This window comes from Dendrobates tinctorius, unplaced genomic scaffold (genome assembly GCF_039654945.1).
Source record: "Dendrobates tinctorius isolate UK_male_01 unplaced genomic scaffold, ASM3965494v1 ptg000026l, whole genome shotgun sequence".
In the NCBI taxonomy this organism is placed as follows: Eukaryota; Metazoa; Chordata; class Amphibia; order Anura; family Dendrobatidae; genus Dendrobates; species Dendrobates tinctorius.
The window spans coordinates 9,024,429-9,043,014 of record NW_027361694.1 but is presented as its reverse complement, the minus strand read 5'-3'; the positions used below and the strand labels follow the sequence as shown (position 1 = coordinate 9,043,014).

The 18,586-nt window shown below is 48.3% G+C and overlaps 2 protein-coding genes across 3 annotated transcripts in view; one reads left to right on the top strand and one right to left on the bottom strand.

The window, feature by feature from the left end:
* Positions 1-18,586, bottom strand: part of BIVM (basic, immunoglobulin-like variable motif containing) — a 117,708-nt gene that overhangs the window by 79,976 nt on the left and 19,146 nt on the right. The gene's annotated exons all lie outside the window — the stretch shown is intronic.
* POGLUT2 (protein O-glucosyltransferase 2) overlaps positions 12,283-18,586 on the top strand; it is a 189,346-nt gene continuing 183,042 nt past the window's right edge. Inside the window, exons 1-2 of the mRNA XM_073569487.1 lie at positions 12,283-12,551; positions 16,375-16,580. Coding sequence (XP_073425588.1) covers positions 12,379-12,551; positions 16,375-16,580 — 379 coding nt within the window. The 5' untranslated portion in view covers positions 12,283-12,378. The remainder of the gene's footprint in view (positions 12,552-16,374; positions 16,581-18,586) is intronic.

The window sequence follows — 18,586 nt, the reverse complement described above, 5'->3', positions numbered from 1 at the left end:
TTCGGCAATATTGGAGTGTTGATATTTTATACAACACTCCAGTGTTCCGAATGGTCATGGTCTGGACGCGTTTTCAGCCCATCCACAAGTTTCTGCATTATAACGATAATTCACAGTGTCCCGCACGAGATGACCCCAACTTTGACCGTCTGTTCAAAGTTCGGTCGGTCATCAAACACTTCATCAAAAAGTTTGCTGAAGTGTACGTGCCCCAAAGGAACATCTGCGTGGATGAGTCCTTGGTCCATTTCAAGGGAAGGCTCGGATTCCGTCAATACCTGCCCAGTAAGAGGGCCAGGTACGGAATCAAACTCTATAAGCTGTGTGAGAGTACCTCAAGGTACACCCACAGGTTTAGAGTGTACGAAGGAAAGGACACCAGGATTGAACCCCCTGAGTGTCCTCCTGACCTGGGAGTGAGTGGGAAAATTGTGTGGGATTTGGTGCACCCACTGCTGGATAAAGGTTATCACCTCTACACTGATAACTTTTATACCAGTGTCCCACTCTACAAATCCCTCTCTGCACGAGGTACCGCAGCTTGCGGTACTGTCCGCAAAAATCAGAGAGGCCTCCAGAAGACGCTACTTGGGCAGATGCTCCGAAAAGGTGAGAGCAGGGCCCAATGTAGCGACCACCTGCTGGTGGTCAAGTACAAGGACAAGAGGGATGTCTTTCTCTTGACCACCATACACGGTGATGGCAGTGCCCTCAGCACTGTACGGGGTACCTCTGCACAGGTCAGCAAACCTGAATGTGTGCTGGGGTACAATAAAAACATGGGGGGCGTTGATCGCTCCGATCAACTCCTCTAACCGTACAATGCTTTGAGAAAGGCCAAGGTGTGGTACAAAAAGCTGGCCGTGCACATCGTCCAATTGGCAATGCGCAACGCATTCCTGCTGTCACAATGTGCACACCACACGGATACGTCGTACCTTGAGTTCCAGGAGGTAGTGGTTAAGGCCCTGATGTTTGGCACTCTGGAAGGAGCGGGCCCCAGAACTTCCGGAACTGAAGGTGCTCGTATTGTACCAGGTCAGCATTTCCCGGGGGAGGTCCCGCAAACTGCAAAAAGACGTAAATCGCAAAAAAGGTGCCGAGTGTGTTACAAAAACGGAATACGCAAGGACACCATTTATCAATGTGACACCTGCCCCGAAAAACCTGGCCTGTGTATGAAGGATTGCTTCAAATTGTACCACACCTCAATGCACTACTAAATTACTTTACCGGAAACATTAGCTTAGTTGGGGCACATCTAGATAAGTTCTTTGGGGGTCTAGTTTCCAAAACAATGTCACTTGTGGGGTTTTTTTACTGTTTAGGCACATCAGGGGCTCTGCAAATGGAAAATGATGCCATTCCATCTAAGTCTGCATTCCAAAACGTCACTCCCTTCCGATCCCCGACGTGTGCCTAAACAGTTATTTCCCACATATGGGGACCACCATACTCAGGACAAATTGGACAACTTTTGGGGTCCAATTTCTCCTGTTACCCTTGGGAAAATTAAAAATTGGGGACTAAACAATCATTTTTGTGGGCACAAAATAGGATTTTTTATTTTCACGCCTGGGCAGTATAAACTTTAGTGAAACACTTGGGGGTTCAAAGTTCTCACCACATAGCTAGATAAGTTCCTTAGGGGGTCTAGTTTCCAAAATGGGGTCACTCGTGGGGGGTTTCTACTGTTTAACCACATCAGGGGCTCTGCAAACGGAACATGGCGTCCAATCTCAATTCCAGTCAATTTTAGGTTGAAAAAGTCAAATGGCGCTGCTTCCCTTCCGAGCCCTGCCGTGCGCCCAAACAGTGGTCCCCGCACATATAGGGTATCAGCGTACTCGGGACAAATTGGACAACAACTTTTGGGGTCCAATTTCTCCTGCTACCTTTGGGAGAATAAAAAATTGGGGACTATACGATCATGTTTGTGGAAAAAATATGATTTTTTATTTTCACGCTCGGGTGTTATAAACTCCTGTGAAGCCCTAGGGGGTTCAAGGTGCTCATCACACATCTAGATAAGTTCCTTAGGGGGTCTAGTTTCCAAAATGGGGTCACTTGTGGGGGGTTTCCACTGTTTGGGCACATTGGGGGCTCGTCAAACGCAACATGGCGTCCAATCTCAATTCCAGCCAATTTTAGGTTGAAAAAGTCAAACGGCGCTGCTTCCCTTCCGAGCCCTGCCGTGCACCCAAACAGTGGTCCCCCCAACATATAGGGTATCAGCGTACTCAGGACAAATTGGACAACAACTTTTGGGGTCCAATTTCTCCTGCTACCCTTGGGAAAATTAAAAAATTGTTGCTAACATATAATTTTTGTGACTAAAAAGTTAAATGTTAATTTTTTCCTTCCATGTTGCTTCTACTCCTGTGAACCGCCTGAATGGTTAATAATCTTCTTGAATGTAGTTTTGAGTAGCTTGAGGGGTGCAGTTTTTAGAATGGTGTCACTTTTGGGTATTTTCTGCCATATAGACTCCTCAAAGTGACTTCAAATGTGAGGTGGTCCCTAAAAAAATGGTTTTGTAAATTTTGTTGTAAAAATGAGAAATCACTGGTCAACTTTTAACCCTTATAACTTCCTAACAAAAAAAAATTTTGTTTCCAAAATTGTGCTGATGTAAAGTAGACATGTGGGAAAACAGGATTTTTGGGTTGCTTACCGTAAAATCTGTTTCTCGGAGCCTTCATTGGGGGACACAGAGACAATGGGTGTATGCTGCTGCCACTAGGAGGCTGACACTATGCACAAAAAAAGGTTAGCTCTTCCTCCGCAGTGTACACCCCACCGACAGGCAGGGAAATCCTCAGTTAGTGAGAAAGCAGTAGTAGAAGTAACAGAATAGATTGAAAACAGAACAAACAACTCAACTGTAACCAATCAACCAAAGTAAGAACAGGAGTTGTAGAAGATGGGAGGGTGCTGTGTCCCCCAATGAAGGCTCCGAGAAACAGATTTTACGATAAGCAACCCAAAAATCCTGTTTTCTCGTTCGCCTTATTGGGGGACACAGAGACCATGGGACGTCCCAAAGCAGTCCCTGGGGTGGGAAACAAACTTTCATCAGGCCAGTGGACTCACCATCGCTGCCTGCAGGATCCGTCTACCTAGGCTGGCATCCGCCGAAGCGTAGGTGTGGACCTTGTAGAATTTCACAAACGTGTGAACCGAAGACCAGGTTGCAGCTTTGCAAAGCTGCAGCGCGGAGGCTCTGTGGCGTACCGCCCAGGAAGCACCCACTGCCCGGGTAGAGTGCGCTCTGATCCCCGGAGGGGCCACTCGATGCTTAACCCGGTAGGCCTCCAAAATTGCCGATCTGATCCAGCGAGCAATAGTAGCTTTGGAAGCCGGGTGACCTTTCCGCGCCCCATCCGGAATGACGAAAAGAGAGTCTGTCTTTCGCAAGGAAGTTATCCTAGACAGACTCTCATCGCCCTGACCAGCTTGTTCAGGGACCGCTCCCGAGGGTGAGTTGGACTCGGACAGAAGGACGGCAGAACAATATCCTCATTGAGGTGAAAGGAGGACACCACCTTCGGAAGAAAAGAGGGCGGAGGCCGCAGAACTACCTTGTCCTGGTGGAGTACCAAGAAAGGAGAGCGGCAAGAAAGAGCCGCCAATTCTGACAAGCGCCGGATGGAAGTGATGGCCACCAGAAAAGCTACCTTCCAAGAAAGGAGAGAAAGGGAAACATCCCTGAGAGGTTCAAAAGGAGAACCTTGCAGAACCTCAAGAACCAGATTAAGATCCCATGGATCCACGGGCGCTCGATACGGAGGAGCCATGTGAGCCACGCCCTGAAGAAAGGTTTTGACCTGAGGGCAGGAGGCCAACGTCTTCTGAAACAAAATGGACAGCGCCGAAACTTGGCCCTTCAAGGAACTGAGAGCAAGCCCCGCATCCAGCCCTGCCTGAAGAAATGCCAGAACGGAAGGGAGCGAAAAGCACATGGGCGTGATGTTATTGGCCTCACACCAAGTGAAACAGGACTTCCAAGTACGGTAGTAAATTTTGGAAGATGATGGCTTCCTGGCTCGGATCATGGTATGAATTACTCGACCGGAGAATCCTGCTCATTTCAAAACCTCGGTCTCAACAGCCACGCCGTTAAATTGAGCGGCCGAGAATTGAGGTGGCAAATCGGGCCTTGAGACAGCAGATCTGCCCTGTCTGGAAGCTTCTAGGGGGCGTCCGCGAGAAGGTTGACAATGTCCGCGAACCAAGACCTTCTGGGCCAATTCGGGGCGATGAGAATGACTGGAATTCCTTCTGCTTTGATCTTCTTCAACAGCTTGGGAAGAAGAGGCAGGGGAGGAAACAGGTAGGGGAGCTCGAACTGCGACCAAGGAATGGCCAGAGCATCGGCGCCCACTGCGAGAGGATCTCAAGCCCTGGATACAAACTGTGGGACTTTCCTGTTGAGGCGAGAAGCTAGCAGATCTACGTCCGGGGTTCCCCAACGACGGCAGAGCTGAAGAAATACCTCCGGATGTAGGGACCACTCTCCTGCCGTGAGACCCTCGCAGCTGAGAAAATCGGCGGCCCAGTTGTCTACGCCGGGGATGTGTACCGCGGAGATTGTCGGTACCGAAATCTCTGCCCACTGAAGGATCTTGGACACTTCTGCCAGGGCTGAGACACTCCGTGTCCCTCCTTGGCGGTTGACATATGCCACCGCTGTGGCATTGTCTGTCTGAATCCGGACAGGCAGGCCCCTGAGGAGCCTCTCCCAGTAGACAAGAGCCAGATGGATCGCTCGTATCTCTAGGACGTTGATCGGCAGAGCAGATTCCTGAGTCGACCAACGACCCTGAACAGTGTGGTGGAACACTGCACCCCAGCCGAGGAGGCTGGCATCCGTTGTTACAATCTGCCAGTGAACGGGAAGAAAAGACCGCCCCAAGAGGATGAGAGATGACGTCAACCACCAGTTGAGTGACCGCTTGATCCGGCATGAAAGACGAACAGGGCGATCCAGGGACAGAGCCAACCTGTTCCACCTCGACAAAATGGCGTGTTGGAGAGGTCTGGCGTGAAATTGGGCAAAGGGAACTGCCTCTATCGCCGCCACCATCTTTCCCAGGACCCTCATGGTTGTTCAGAGGGACGGAAATCGTGTGGTCTGCAGCGATTGTACATCCTGCCACAGGGAGAGAATCTTCTCTTGTGGGAGAAAGACCCTTGACCGACGAGTGTCGAACAGGAGGCCCAGAAACACAAGACGTTGAGTAGGAACCAGACAGGACTTTTTCCTGTTGACGATCCACCCGAAATTGGAAACAGTGTCTAGGACGATCGTCAAACTTAGGCGTGCCTGTTGGAAAGAATGAGCTTTGATCAGAATATCGTCGAGGTACGGAAAAAGAACGAGACCTCTTATCCTCAACAAGGCCATCAACGCAGTCATGATCTTCGTGAAGACTCTGGGAGCGGTGGCGAGACCGAAGGGCAGCGCGACAAACTGGTAATGTTCCTGGCGAACTGCAAAACGCAGGAACTTCTGATGTCCGTAGAAGATGGGAACATGTAGATAGGCATCTTGGATGTCTATTGAACACATGAATTCCTGCTCCTCCATGGAAGCGATTACCGAATGAACCGACTCCATCCGGATGTGGCGAAGACGGACTCTCTTGTTGAGCAGCTTGAGATCCAAGATGAGTCGGACCGCCCCATCTTTTTTCGGCACGACATATAGGTTTGAATAAAACCCTGTAAACCGCTCCGATTCGGGAATGGGCACAATCACCCCGGAACTGAGGAGAGAGTCGATGGCCGTAAAGAACCCCAGGATCAAAGCTGGATCTTTTGGAGGATGGGATTCGAAGAAACGATCCCGTGGAAGAGAGACGAACTCTATCTTGTATCCTGACGATACAACATCTCTGACCCAAGCGTCCTCTACTGAGGCCAGCCAGATGTCCTTGAAGAACAGGAGTCGACCTCCCAATTGGAAGGGACCCTCGGGAGTCCGAGGATAGTCATGCTGATGTGGACCGTCCAGATCCGGATCTGGATGGCCTGCCCTGCGAAGAGTGGGAACGCCAGGAGGGAGTGGGTCTGAAGGAAACTTTCTTCCTATCTTGGCGTGCCTGCGGTTTTTGTTGGTTGGAGGAGGTCTCCGCCGTATTGAAACGGCGGTAAGCCCGAAAGGGTCGAAACTGACGCCTTAGTGGAGGTCTGCGAGGCTTGGACTGAGGCAGGAGAGAACTCGTGCCTCCGGTGGTGTCCTTAATAATCTGGTCCAATTGGGATCCAAAGAGGCGCCCTCCCTGAAAAGGCAGATTAGTAAGAGACTTTTTAGAAGACAGGTCCGCCTGCCAGGCCTTGAGCCAAATTGTACGTCGGATTGCCACAACGTTACAGGACGCCTGAACTGCGCAGGATGCGGCATCCAAAGAAGCAGAAAGCAGATAATCCCCCCCGCATGGGAAATCTGATTGGCGAGATCGGCCAATCGATCTTGTTGTGCGTTCTCTAGGATGCCCTGACGAAGATCCTCTGCCCAAGTAGCTATGGCCTTTGCTGCCCAAGATGAAGCAAAAATTGGGCATACCGCCGTCGAAGCCACTTCGAAGGCAGACTTCGCTAGGGATTCTATAATCCTATCATTAGAATCCTTTAGAGACGCCACGCCTGAAAGCGGGAGAACCGTGTTAGTAGAAAGCCTGGACACGGGCGGGTCGACCGAGGGGGAGGCAGACCAGTTGTCCGTGAGCTCTTTAGCAAACGGGTACAGAACGCCGAGACGCTTTCCTCTTTGAAAGCGTCTGGTCGGATCTCCTCTTTCCCTGGTAAAAATCTTTCCAAACTCGGAATGTAAAGGGAATACCCTGGAGGGTGTTTCCTCCCGTCTGAACGAAACCTCCTGATCTGAGGATTTTGCAGGGGGGTCAGCAATGTCGAAGCTCTGATGGATCGCTGCAATGAGGTTCTGTACAGTAACCCTCATGTTCGCATCCTGGTCCGAATCCAGCTCTAAGATCCCCTCAGATGACCTGTCCGAGAGCGCTTCACCTGACTCGGGAGAGGAGACCTGGGAGGGAGGCTGCCAAGAAGGACTATGTGGTGACAATGGGCGAGGAGAGGATTCCGGCTGGAGATCTTGCCTGGGTCTTTTGCGAATAACACTGGCCGACTCAGATGGAACCTCTTGAGACCTGCTGGACCCTGTAGAGGTGTCCAGGGGTAACTTATCCAGAACGGCTACTAGGGACTGAGACACCCTGGTGAGGTCTGCCACTGACTGTGATAGAGACGAGGCCCAGCCGGGCATGGGGGGTTCACTCTCGCCTGGGGCCCTAGATGGCTCCTGGGCGGCGTCAGGTTGAATAGGATTGCTACAATCCAGGCAGAGGGAAGTGGACTGACCTGAGGGAAGTTTGCGATTGCAAGAAGAGCATGCAAAGAACTTGACTAGAGTGCAGGGGGGAGCCGCAGGGCGGTTACGGTCAGATTTGGAGTTAGACATTGTGAAACCTGAGGTAGTGCCGGAAGGTTGGGGGACAGGGTGCAGAGAAGGGTGTCAGCCTGCAGATGCAGAGCTCCTCACGGTCCGGTGACCCAAGAGACGAAGGTATCCACCTCTCTGCAGATGCAGGACAGCGCGATATCCGGCTGACATGCCCAGGGAGCGATATCCGGCTGACAGGGGCGTCCGGCTGTGCGGCTGCAAAGATGGCGACCGCCTGAGAGGAAACAGCAAAAAACGCGCTCCCAGGGGAAGGAGGGCGGAGCTAACCGCCTGCTGAATCCTGCACCGCCCCTGGCCAGGAACAGGCTGAGAAGGGCGGTGGGAGGGCCTGGAACGGGCGGGAGAGAAGCCCGCTTAGAAGAAAGGGGCGGTGGGTGTGGCCGCGACGCTAAGGTAGGCCCGACAGAAGCCGGGGCCTAAATTACTAGCGGTGGCCGCCTGTCAGCACGGGGTCGGCGCGGAGGTGCCGCAATGTGAGCGCCGCAGTGAGAGGACCCTGGAATACCTGATCGGAGTGTCGGGGAGAAGAGGACGGTGAAGGGGCTGGCTGTAGGAGCAGGATGGGCGCAGGAGTTCGCAGCGCCACCGCATCCCTGCTCCAGGGTAGACGCTGCAAACGTGCCCTCGGGGAGGAATGCTGCAGGCCAAAGGGTCCCAATACTTACCCGTCCCGGGCCCAAATACCTGTACATGAAGAGTCTGCGTCTCATCCAACCGACAGGCTCTGGTAGGCGAGTGGGTGGGAGACTCGCGACGAGGACCCTCTGGATCGCTGACACATCTTCGTGTTGGCGTCCGCCTGGAAGGCTGGTGGTCCTGCTACGGAGAACTGTGAGGATACGGGGTAGCAGTACACGTTGTACTCACAGACTCCTTGTGGGAGTACAGATGTGACCATTCACACTGTATCCCTCCGGGAAAACCTGAAAAGGAACGACGCACATCGAGGTAGATATGGGTCTAATTAAAGACCCGTGTCCACCTCCTACTGACACTAAGCTAAACTGAGGAATTCCCTGCCGGTCGGTGGGGTGTACACTGCGGAAGAGAAGCTAACCTTTTTTTGTGCATAGTGTCAGCCTCCTAGTGGCAGCAGCATACACCCATGGTCTCTGTGTCCCCCAATAAGGTGAACGAGAAATGTTATTTATTAACTATTTTGTGTCATGTAACTCTCTGGTTTAAGGGCATAAAAATTCAAAGTTTGAAAATCGCAAAATTTTCTAAATTTTCGCCATATTTCCATTTTTTTCATAAATAAACGCACGTTATAGCGAAGAAATTTTATCACTAAAGTGAAGTACAATATGTCACGAGAAAACACTGTCAGAATTGCCTAGATCCGTTGAAGCGTTACAGAGTTATTACCTCAAAAAAGGGACAGTGGTCAGAATTGTAAAAATTGGCCTGGGAGTTAACGTGCAAACCACCCTTAGTAGTGAAGGGGTTAAAGGGATCTCCGGTATGGAAGTTAGGACAAATCCCTCAGCGCTCTGATTCTGAACCCAGGCTTCTATTAAAGGGATCATTCGTATGGAAGTCAGGGCAAATCCACTCAGCGCTCTGGTTCTGACCACAGACTGACGGGATGATGTGGCATATATAGGTAGTAGTCCGGTGGCTCTGGCTGACGGGATGATGTGGGATATTAGGGGTAGTAGTCGGGTGGTTCTGACGAGATGTGGGCTATTGGGGTAGTAGTCCGGCGACTCTGACGGGATGATGTGGGATATTAGGGGTAGTAGTCCGGTGGCTCTGATGGGATGATGTGGGATATTAGGGGCAGTATTCCAGTGGATCTGGCTGATGGGATCATGTGGGATATTAGTGGTAGTAGTCCGGTGGCTCTGGCTGACGGGATGATGTGGGATATTAGGGGTAGTAGTCGGGTGGTTATGACGAGATGTGGGATATTATGGGTAGTAGTCCGGTGGCTCTGGCTGACAGGATGATGTGGGATATTATGGGTAGTAGACCGGTGGCTCTGGCTGATGTGGGATATTAGGGGTAGTAGTCCAGTGGCTCTGGCTGACGGGATGATGTGGAATATTAGGGGTAGTAGTCCAGTGGCTCTGGCTGACGGGACGATGTGGGATATTAGGGGTAGTAGTCCAGTGGCTCTGGCTGATGGGATGATGGTGGGATATTATGGGTAGTAGTCCGGTGGCTCTGGCTGACAGGATGATGTGGGATATTAGGGGTAGTAGTCCGGTGGCTCTGGCTGACAGGATGATGTGGGATATTAGGGGTAGTAGTCCGGTGGCTCTAGCTGACGGGATGATGTGGGATATTAGGGATAGTAGTCCAGTGGCTCTGGCTGACGGGATGATGTGGGATATTAGGGGTAGTAGTCGGGTGGTTATGACGAGATGTGGGATATTAGGGGTAGTAGTCCGGTGGCTCTGGCTGACAGGATGATGTGGGATATTATGGGTAGTAGACCGGTGGCTCTGGCTGATGTGGGATATTAGGGGTAGTAGTCCAGTGGCTCTGGCTGACGGGATGATGTGGAATATTAGGGGTAGTAGTCCAGTGGCTCTGGCTGACGGGACGATGTGGGATATTAGGGGTAGTAGTCCAGTGGCTCTGGCTGATGGGATGATGGTGGGATATTATGGGTAGTAGTCCGGTGGCTCTGGCTGACAGGATGATGTGGGATATTAGGGGTAGTAGTCCGGTGGCTCTGGCTGACAGGATGATGTGGGATATTAGGGGTAGTAGTCCGGTGGCTCTAGCTGACGGGATGATGTGGGATATTAGGGATAGTAGTCCAGTGGCTCTGGCTGACGGGACGATGTGGGATATTATGGGTAGTAGTCCGGTGGCTCTGGCTGACAGGATGATGTGGGATATTAGGGGTAGTAGTCCGGTGGCTCTGGCTGACAGGATGATGTGGGATATTAGGGGTAGTAGTCCGGTGGCTCTAGCTGACGGGATGATGTGGGATATTAGGGATAGTAGTCCAGAGGCTCTGGCTGACGGGATGATGTGGGATATTAGGGGTAGTAGTCCGGTGGCTCTGGCTGACGGGACGATGTGGGATATTATGGGTAGTAGTCCGGTGGCTCTGGCTGATGGGATGATGTGGGATATTAAGGGTAGTAGTCCAGTGGCTCTGGCTGACGGGATGATGTGGGATATTAGGTGTAGTAGTCCGGTAGCACTGGATGACAGGATGATGTGGGATATTATAGTGAATGTTGCTATGCAGAGTGGGCGGGGATATACACTCAGCTTTATATATATATATATATATATAGATATAATCATTATAATTTGTTATAACTAACCGTAGTTAGTTACTATGCCCGGGCAGCGCCGGGCTCTTCAACTAACATATCAAAATAAGGAAATGGTTGCACTCAATTGCATTAAGGCATATCAAATATGAAATATATGAAATGTGAATAGCATAATGGCTTTTGGAATTTAGAAAAAACATATGAGATGCTTAGCACAAAATTTGGCCAAAAGATGTGAGCCCATTCACCAACGTCAAAGTGATCTCATTGAACAGGTCCCTATTCTAACTGCCTCATGTGAACTACTGGCTAATAAAAAGAAAAAGCCTATATTTATTTATTTTTCTGCCTTTAACTGTTTTTGTGACTTCTTAAGGAAAAAGCCGCACATTTTTAAAAATGATAAAAAAAACTTAATATTTACCTGGCGTACATGAGATCACTTCTGGGAGGTGTGGGGGACGGGAGTCGAGTGACCTGGGGTACATGAGATCACTTCTGGGCGGTGTGGGGGTGGGGAGTAGAGTGACCTGGGGTACATGAGATCACTTCTGGGCGCTGTGGGAGCGGGGAGTAGAGTGACTTGGGATACATGAGATCACTTCTGGGCGCTGTGGGGGCAGGGAGTCGAGTGACCTGGGGTACATGAGATCACTTCCGGGAGCTGTGGGGGCAGGGAGTCGAGTGACCAGGGGTACATGAGATCACTTCTGGGCGGTGGGGGGGAGGGGAGTCGAGTGACCTGGGGTACATGAGATCACTTCTGGGCGGTGGGGGGGCGGGGAGTCGAGTGACCTGGGGTACATGAGATCACTTCTGGGCGGAGGGGGCGGGGAGTCGAGTGACCTGGGGCACATGAGATCACTTCTGGTCGGTGTGGGGGCGGGGAGTCGAGTGACCTGGGGTACATGAGATCACTTCTGGGCATTGTGGGGGCGGGAAGTCGAGTGACCTGGGGTACATGAGATCACTACTGGGCGCTGTGGGGAGTAGTGACCTGGGGTACATGAGATCACTTCTGGGCGGTGGGGGGGGGAGGGGAGTCGAGTGACCTGGGGTACATGAGATCACTTCTGGGCGGTGTGGGGGCGGGGAGTCGAGTGACCTGGGGTACATGAGATCACTTCTGGGCGCTCTGGGGGAGGGGCGTCGAAATTTTGACACTTTTAATGGGAAAAGCCAAAGTGACGTAATAATCAGAAAACTGACTGAGCCACAGAAGACTAGAAAAAAGGCGCAAAGTGGTAGATGAATGTGTCACAAATCATAAATTCTCTGAGAGTTATTCACACCAAACCATGGCAGACCTGCGATAGTGGATGGCCCAGAGGCTTGGTGCTGAATTTTGGATGGATTTGAAGACTTTCTGCTCCAAAAAGTCCTGACGTTTCCTAAAAGGGAGACGCCAGATATGAAGCTTTGCGTGCGCTTCGCATAGTGTGAACAGAGCCTCCTGGCATCCCCGGCTGTGGGGCAGACTGCGGCCGCTCACCATGGAGCACACAGCTGAGGTCACGTCTGCAGAGATGATGTCCCCGGCAGCAGTGCACAGCTCGTCTCCGCGTCCCTCCCATATCCTCCGCACGGCAGCTCCTACTTTCCTGGCAGCGGCAGTCCCGGCCCCCGCTCCGGCTGCACTGAGCGTTGTCCATGTTCTGGCAGCTCCTGGTAGTAGCCGCTATAGCAGCCCCCCTGCGCTGCACCGAGAGCCCCCCGGCTGTGAGTGCGGAGCTCAGCAGAGTATGGGGACCGGGGCTGCGGGGGGAGGCTGCGCTTCCTGCACGGTATTTCTACATCCAGGCAGCGGACACACAAGGGAACAAGTGAGTACACAACTATGCCGGAAAGTGAGGAAGGCGGTGTCCATGGCAACCAAGTATGTTACTAATTCCACTAATGGCAACTATGTGTAACAGTCCCTCCTACTGTGTGATAGGGAGAAATGGGGGAACATGGAGCCAACTATTGTCTATGTACATCACCAAAGGCCAGACTGATGGAACGGCACTGTACAGCTGAGAATTATATACCTCCTCTGTTATACAGAGTCCCTACATGTCCCGATATACCTCCTCTATGTTATACAGCTGTATATGTCACCGATATACCTCCTCTATGTTATACAGCTGTATATGTCACCGATATACCTCCTCTATGTTATACAGCTGTATATGTCACCGATGTACCTCCTCTGTTATACAGCTGTATATGTCTCCTATATACCTCCTCTATGTTATACAGCTGTATATGTCACCGATATACCTCCTCTGTTATACAGCTGTATATGTCTCCTATATACCTCCTCTATGTTATACAGCTGCATATGTCACCGATATACCTCCTCTGTTATACAGCTGTATATGTCACCGATGTACCTCCTCTGTTATACAGCTGTATATGTCTCCTATATACCTCCTCTATGTTATACAGCTGTATATGTCACCGATATACCTCCTCTGTTATACAGCTGTATATGTCACCGATATACCTCCTCTATGTTATACAGCTGTATATGTCACCGATGTACCTCCTCTGTATATGTCTCCTATATACATCCTCTGTTATACAGCTGAGAATTATATACCTCCTCTGTAATAGAGTCCCTATATACCTCCTCTATGTTATACAGCTGTATGTCACCGATATACCTCCTCTGTTATACAGCTGTATATGTCACCTATATACATCCTCTCTATTATACAGCTGTATATGTCACCGATATACCTCCTCTGTTATACAGCTGTATATGTCACCTATATACATCCTCTCTATTATACAGCTGTATATGTCACCGATATACCTCCTCTGTTATACAGCTGTATATGTCGCCTATATACCTCCTCTATGTTATACAGCTGTATATGTCACCGATATACCTCCTCTGTTATACAGCTGTATATGTCACCGATATACCTCCTCTGTTATACAGCTGTATATGTCACCGATATACCTCCTCTGTTATACAGCTGTATATGTCACCGATATACCTCCTCTGTTATACAGCTGTATATGTCACCGATATACCTCCTCTGTTATACAGCTGTATATGTCACCGATATACCTCCTCTGTTATACAGCTGTATATGTCTCCTATATACATCCTCTCTGTTATACAGCTGTATATGTTACCTATATACTTCCTATATGTTATACAGCTGTATATGTCACCTACAGTGGGTACATAAAGAATTCAGACCCCTTTAAATTTTTCACTCTTTGTTTCATTACAGCCATTTGGTAAATTTAAAAAAGTTCATTTTTTTCTCAGTAATGTATACTCTGCACCCCTTGACTGAAAAAAACAGACATGTAGAAATTTTTGCTAATTTATTTAAAAAGAAAAACTGAAATATCACATTGTCTTAAGTATTCAGACCCTTTGCTCAGTATTGAGTAGAAGCACCCATTTGAGCTAGTACAGCCATGAGTCTTCTTGGGAATGATGCCACAAGCTTTTCACACCTGGATTTGGGCATCCTCTGCCATTCTTCCTTGCAGATCCTCTCCCGTTCCGTCAGGTTGGATGGTGAACGTTGGTGGACAGACATTTTCAGGTTTCTCCAGAGATGCTCAATTGGGTTTAGGTCAGGGCTCTGGCTGGGTCAGTCAAGAATGGTCACAGAGTTGTTCTGAAGCCACTCCTTTGTTATTTTAGCTGTGTGCTTAGGGTCATTGTCTTGTTGGAAGGTGAATCTTCGGCCAAGTCTGAGGTCCAGAGCACTCTGGAAGAGGTTTTCATCCAGGATATCTCTGTACTTGGCCACACATTAATGTTTCCTTTAATTACAACCAGTCATCCTGTCCTTGCAGCTGAAAAACACCCCCACAGCATGATGCTGCAACCACCATGTTTCACTGTTGGGATTGTATTGGGCAGGTGATGAGCAGTGCCTAGTTTTCTCCACACATACTAGAACGATCATCAAAAAGTTCTATCGTCGTCTCATCAGACCAGAGAAACTTATTTCTCATAGTCTGGGAGTCCTTCATGTGTTTTTTAGCAAACTCTATGCGGGCTTTCATATGTCTGGCACTGAGGAGAGGCTTCCATCCGGCCACTCTGCCATAAAGGCTCGACTGTTGGAGGGCTGCAGTGATAGTTGACTTTGTGGAACTTTCTCCCATCTCCCTATTGCATCTGTGGAGCTCAGCAACAGTGATCTTGGGGTTCTTCTTTACCTCTCTCACCAAGGCTCTTCCCCCATGATTGCTCAGTTTGCTGGACGGCCAGGTCTAGGAAGACTTCTGGTGGTCCCAATCTTCTTCCATTTAAGGATTATGGATGCCACTGTGCTCTTAGGAATCTTGAGTAGTCCAGAAATTCTTTTGTAACCTTGGTCAGATGTGTGCCTTGTCACAATTCTCTCTCTGAGCTCCATGGCCAGTTCCTTTGACCTCATGATTCTCATTTGGTCTGACATGCACTGTGAGCTGTGAGGTCTTCTATAGACAGGTGTGTGCCTTTACAGATCAAGTCCTATCAGTTTATTTAAACACAGCTGAACTTCAATGAAGGAATAGAACCATCTCAAGGAGGATCACAAGGAAATGGACAGCCTGTGACTTAAATATGAGTGTCTGAGCAAAGGGTCTGAATACTTACGACCATGTGATATTTCAGTTTTTCATTTTTAATAAATTTGCAAAAATGTCTACATTTCGGAATTTTTCAGTCAAGATGCGGTGCAGAGTGTACATTAATGAGAAAAAAAGAACTTTTTTGAATTTACGAAATGGCTGCAATGAAACAAAAGAGTGAAAAATGTAAAGGGGTCTGAATACTTTCTGAACCCACTGTATATACCTCCTCTATGTTGTCCAGCTGTATATGTCACCTATATTATTATTATTTATTTATATAGCACCATTGGTTCCATGGTGCTGTACATGAGAAGGGGGGATACATACAAATTACAGATGTCACTGACAGTAAACATACTAACAATGATAGACTGATACAGAGGAGAGAGGACGCTGCCCTTTCGGGCTTACATGCTACAGGATGGTGGGGAAGGAGAGAGTAGGTCGGGGGGTTGCAGCAGTTCCGGTGTTGGTTGAGGTGATATCTCCAGTAGTGGTGAGGAGGCAGTGGGGTCATTGCAGGCTGTAGGCTATCCTGAAGAGGAGGGTTTTCAGGTTCCATCTGTCTGAAGAGAGGATATCTCCTCTGTGTTATACAACTGTATTTATACCATTAGTTATAACTGCAGTTGTGTCTTTTTGGGAATGATGCAGTTGAGAGAGCAGTCACTCCATTTTCTGTATTGTGTCTCTTACCCTCACTTGTTGGTGGCATAAATTACAGCTTTCCTCTGCATAAGAGAAATAAATAAAAATAATAATAGAGACACTAAAGCTTAAGTTTTGTCATAATTTAATAGTGAATAAATATATACGACTGCAAACCTGAGGTGGACATGTCATTGGTGCAACCTATGCAGCCGCACAGGGGACAAAGAGGTAAGGGGGCCGCCAGCCATCTCCAAAGCAGCTTCTGTCATAGACAGGACTAATGGACTGAAGAGGGCCCACATACTGTTCTTGCGCAGGGCCCTTTTTCTGTCTGTGTCCACCACTGCTGTAGCAATGAAGATCCAGGTTTCCTATGCTTCATGTTTACTAATGGTGTTATCTTTTTCTCTTTAGTTTCACATCTACTCCTCCAAATGACCACTATGAAGTCCACATCACTGCCTCTGGGGAGCAGTATACTAGAGTGGGGGTGCAGTTACTTGACAGAAAAGATGGCTCCTTCCTAGTAAGATACAAACTGTATGCCAGCTACAGCGCTCTTCAGATTGAAGTTCAAGTGAATGGCAGACATGTGGCAAAATCTCCTTATTTCCTTAAAGGTATTTTTGGTTCACACTAATAATATGATTGAGTCTGTTGAACGGCTTTAACTCCTTCACCCTCCAAGGCTATTTTCACCTTCATGACCAGGCCAAATTTTACAATTCTGACCACTGGCACTTTATCTGGTAATACCTCTGGAACGTTTCAACGGACCCCATTGATTCTGAGATTGTTTTTTCGTGACGTATTGTACTTCATGGTAGGGATAGTAAGATTTGTTCAATATGACTTGTGGTTATTTGTGAAAAAAATCAGAAATTTGTCAAAAATTTAGAAATGTTCAAACTTTATTTTTTTGCCTTTAAACCAGAAAATTTTGTCACACAAAATAGTTAATAAATAACATTTCCCACATGTCTCCTTAACATCAGCACAATTTTGAAACATAATTTTCTTTTCGTTAGGAAGTTAAAAGGGTTAAAAGTTGACCAGCGATTTTTCATTTTTCCAACGAATTTACAAAACCATTTTTTTAAGGGACCACCTCACATTTGAAGTGACTTTGATGGGCCTATATGAAAGAAAATACTCAAAATTGACACCATTCTAAAAACTGCACCTCTCGAGGTGCTCAAAACCACATTTCAAGGTACGTTCCCACGGTCCATAATCGGCAGCGCTTTGGACGCAGCACATGTCCGTTGTTGTATTTTGAATGCAGGCGATTCCGCATGTGTTCTTTGAATCGCGGGGAATCACTGGTGATATTTACCTGTGGAGACTCGCAAGGTAAGCCACAGGCGTTGGTGAGCACATAGTGGGCATGGGATTTCATGAAATCCCATCCATTATGCTGTAACATCTGGCCGCTGCGTGTTGGACACTGCATAAATACGCAGCATCCACCTGCAGAATTTACTGACCATGGGAACATACCCTAAGAAGTTTATTAACCCTTCAGGTGCTTCACAGGAACTGAAGCAATATGGAAGGAAAAAATGAACATTTACCTATTTTTCACAAAAAAATTACTTTAGACCCAATTTTTTCTTTTCACAAGGGAAACAGGAGAAAATAGACCCCAAAATTTGTTGTGTAATTTCTTCAGAGCATGCCGATATCCCATATGTGGGGAAAACTACTGTTTGGGTGCATGGCAGAGCTTTCAATGGAAGGAGCACCATATGACTTTTTGAACGCAAAATTGTCTGGAGTCGAGAGCAAATGCCATATCGTGTTTGGAGAGCCCTTGGTATGCCTAAACAGCGGAAACTCGCCACAAGTGACCCCATTATGGAAACTATACCCTCTTAAGGAACTTATCTAGATGTGTGGTGAGCACCTTGAATCCCCAGCTGCTTCACAGAAGTTTATAACGTAGAGCCATGAAAATAAAAAAATCATAGTTTTCCCATAAAAATGTTCTTTTAGCCCCAAATTTTGCATTGCATTGTATTGCACCATATGCGTTGCTGTGAAATTTCTCCTGAGCACGTGAAACTCAATATGTAGAAGAAAACTACTGTTTGGGCGCATGGCAGGGAAGGAGCACCATTTGACTTTTTGAACGTTGATTGTTGCTTTTGGAAAGTCTTTGATGTGCATAAACAGTGTAAACCCACAATAAGTGACCTCATTTTGGAAAGTAGACCCCTCAAGGAATGTATCTAGATGTGTGGTGAACACCTTGAACCCCCCGGATGCTTCACAGAAGTTTATAACGTTGGGCTGTGAAAATAAAAAAAACATCTTTTTTCCCCACAAAATGTTATTTTAGCCCCATTTTTTTATTTTTTACAAGGATAACAGTAAAAAGTGCACCATACTATTTTTATGCAATTTCTCCTGAGTATGCTGATGCCCTATATGTGGGGGAAAACTACTGTTTGAGCGCACAGCAGGGATCAGAAGGGAAGGAGTGCCATTGGACTTTTTGAATGCAAAATTGGTTATAATCGTTAGTGAACGACATGTCGGGTTTGGAGAGCTACTGATGGGCCTAAACAGTGGAAATCCACAACAAGTGATGCCATTTTGGAAACTAAACCCCTCAAGGAATGTA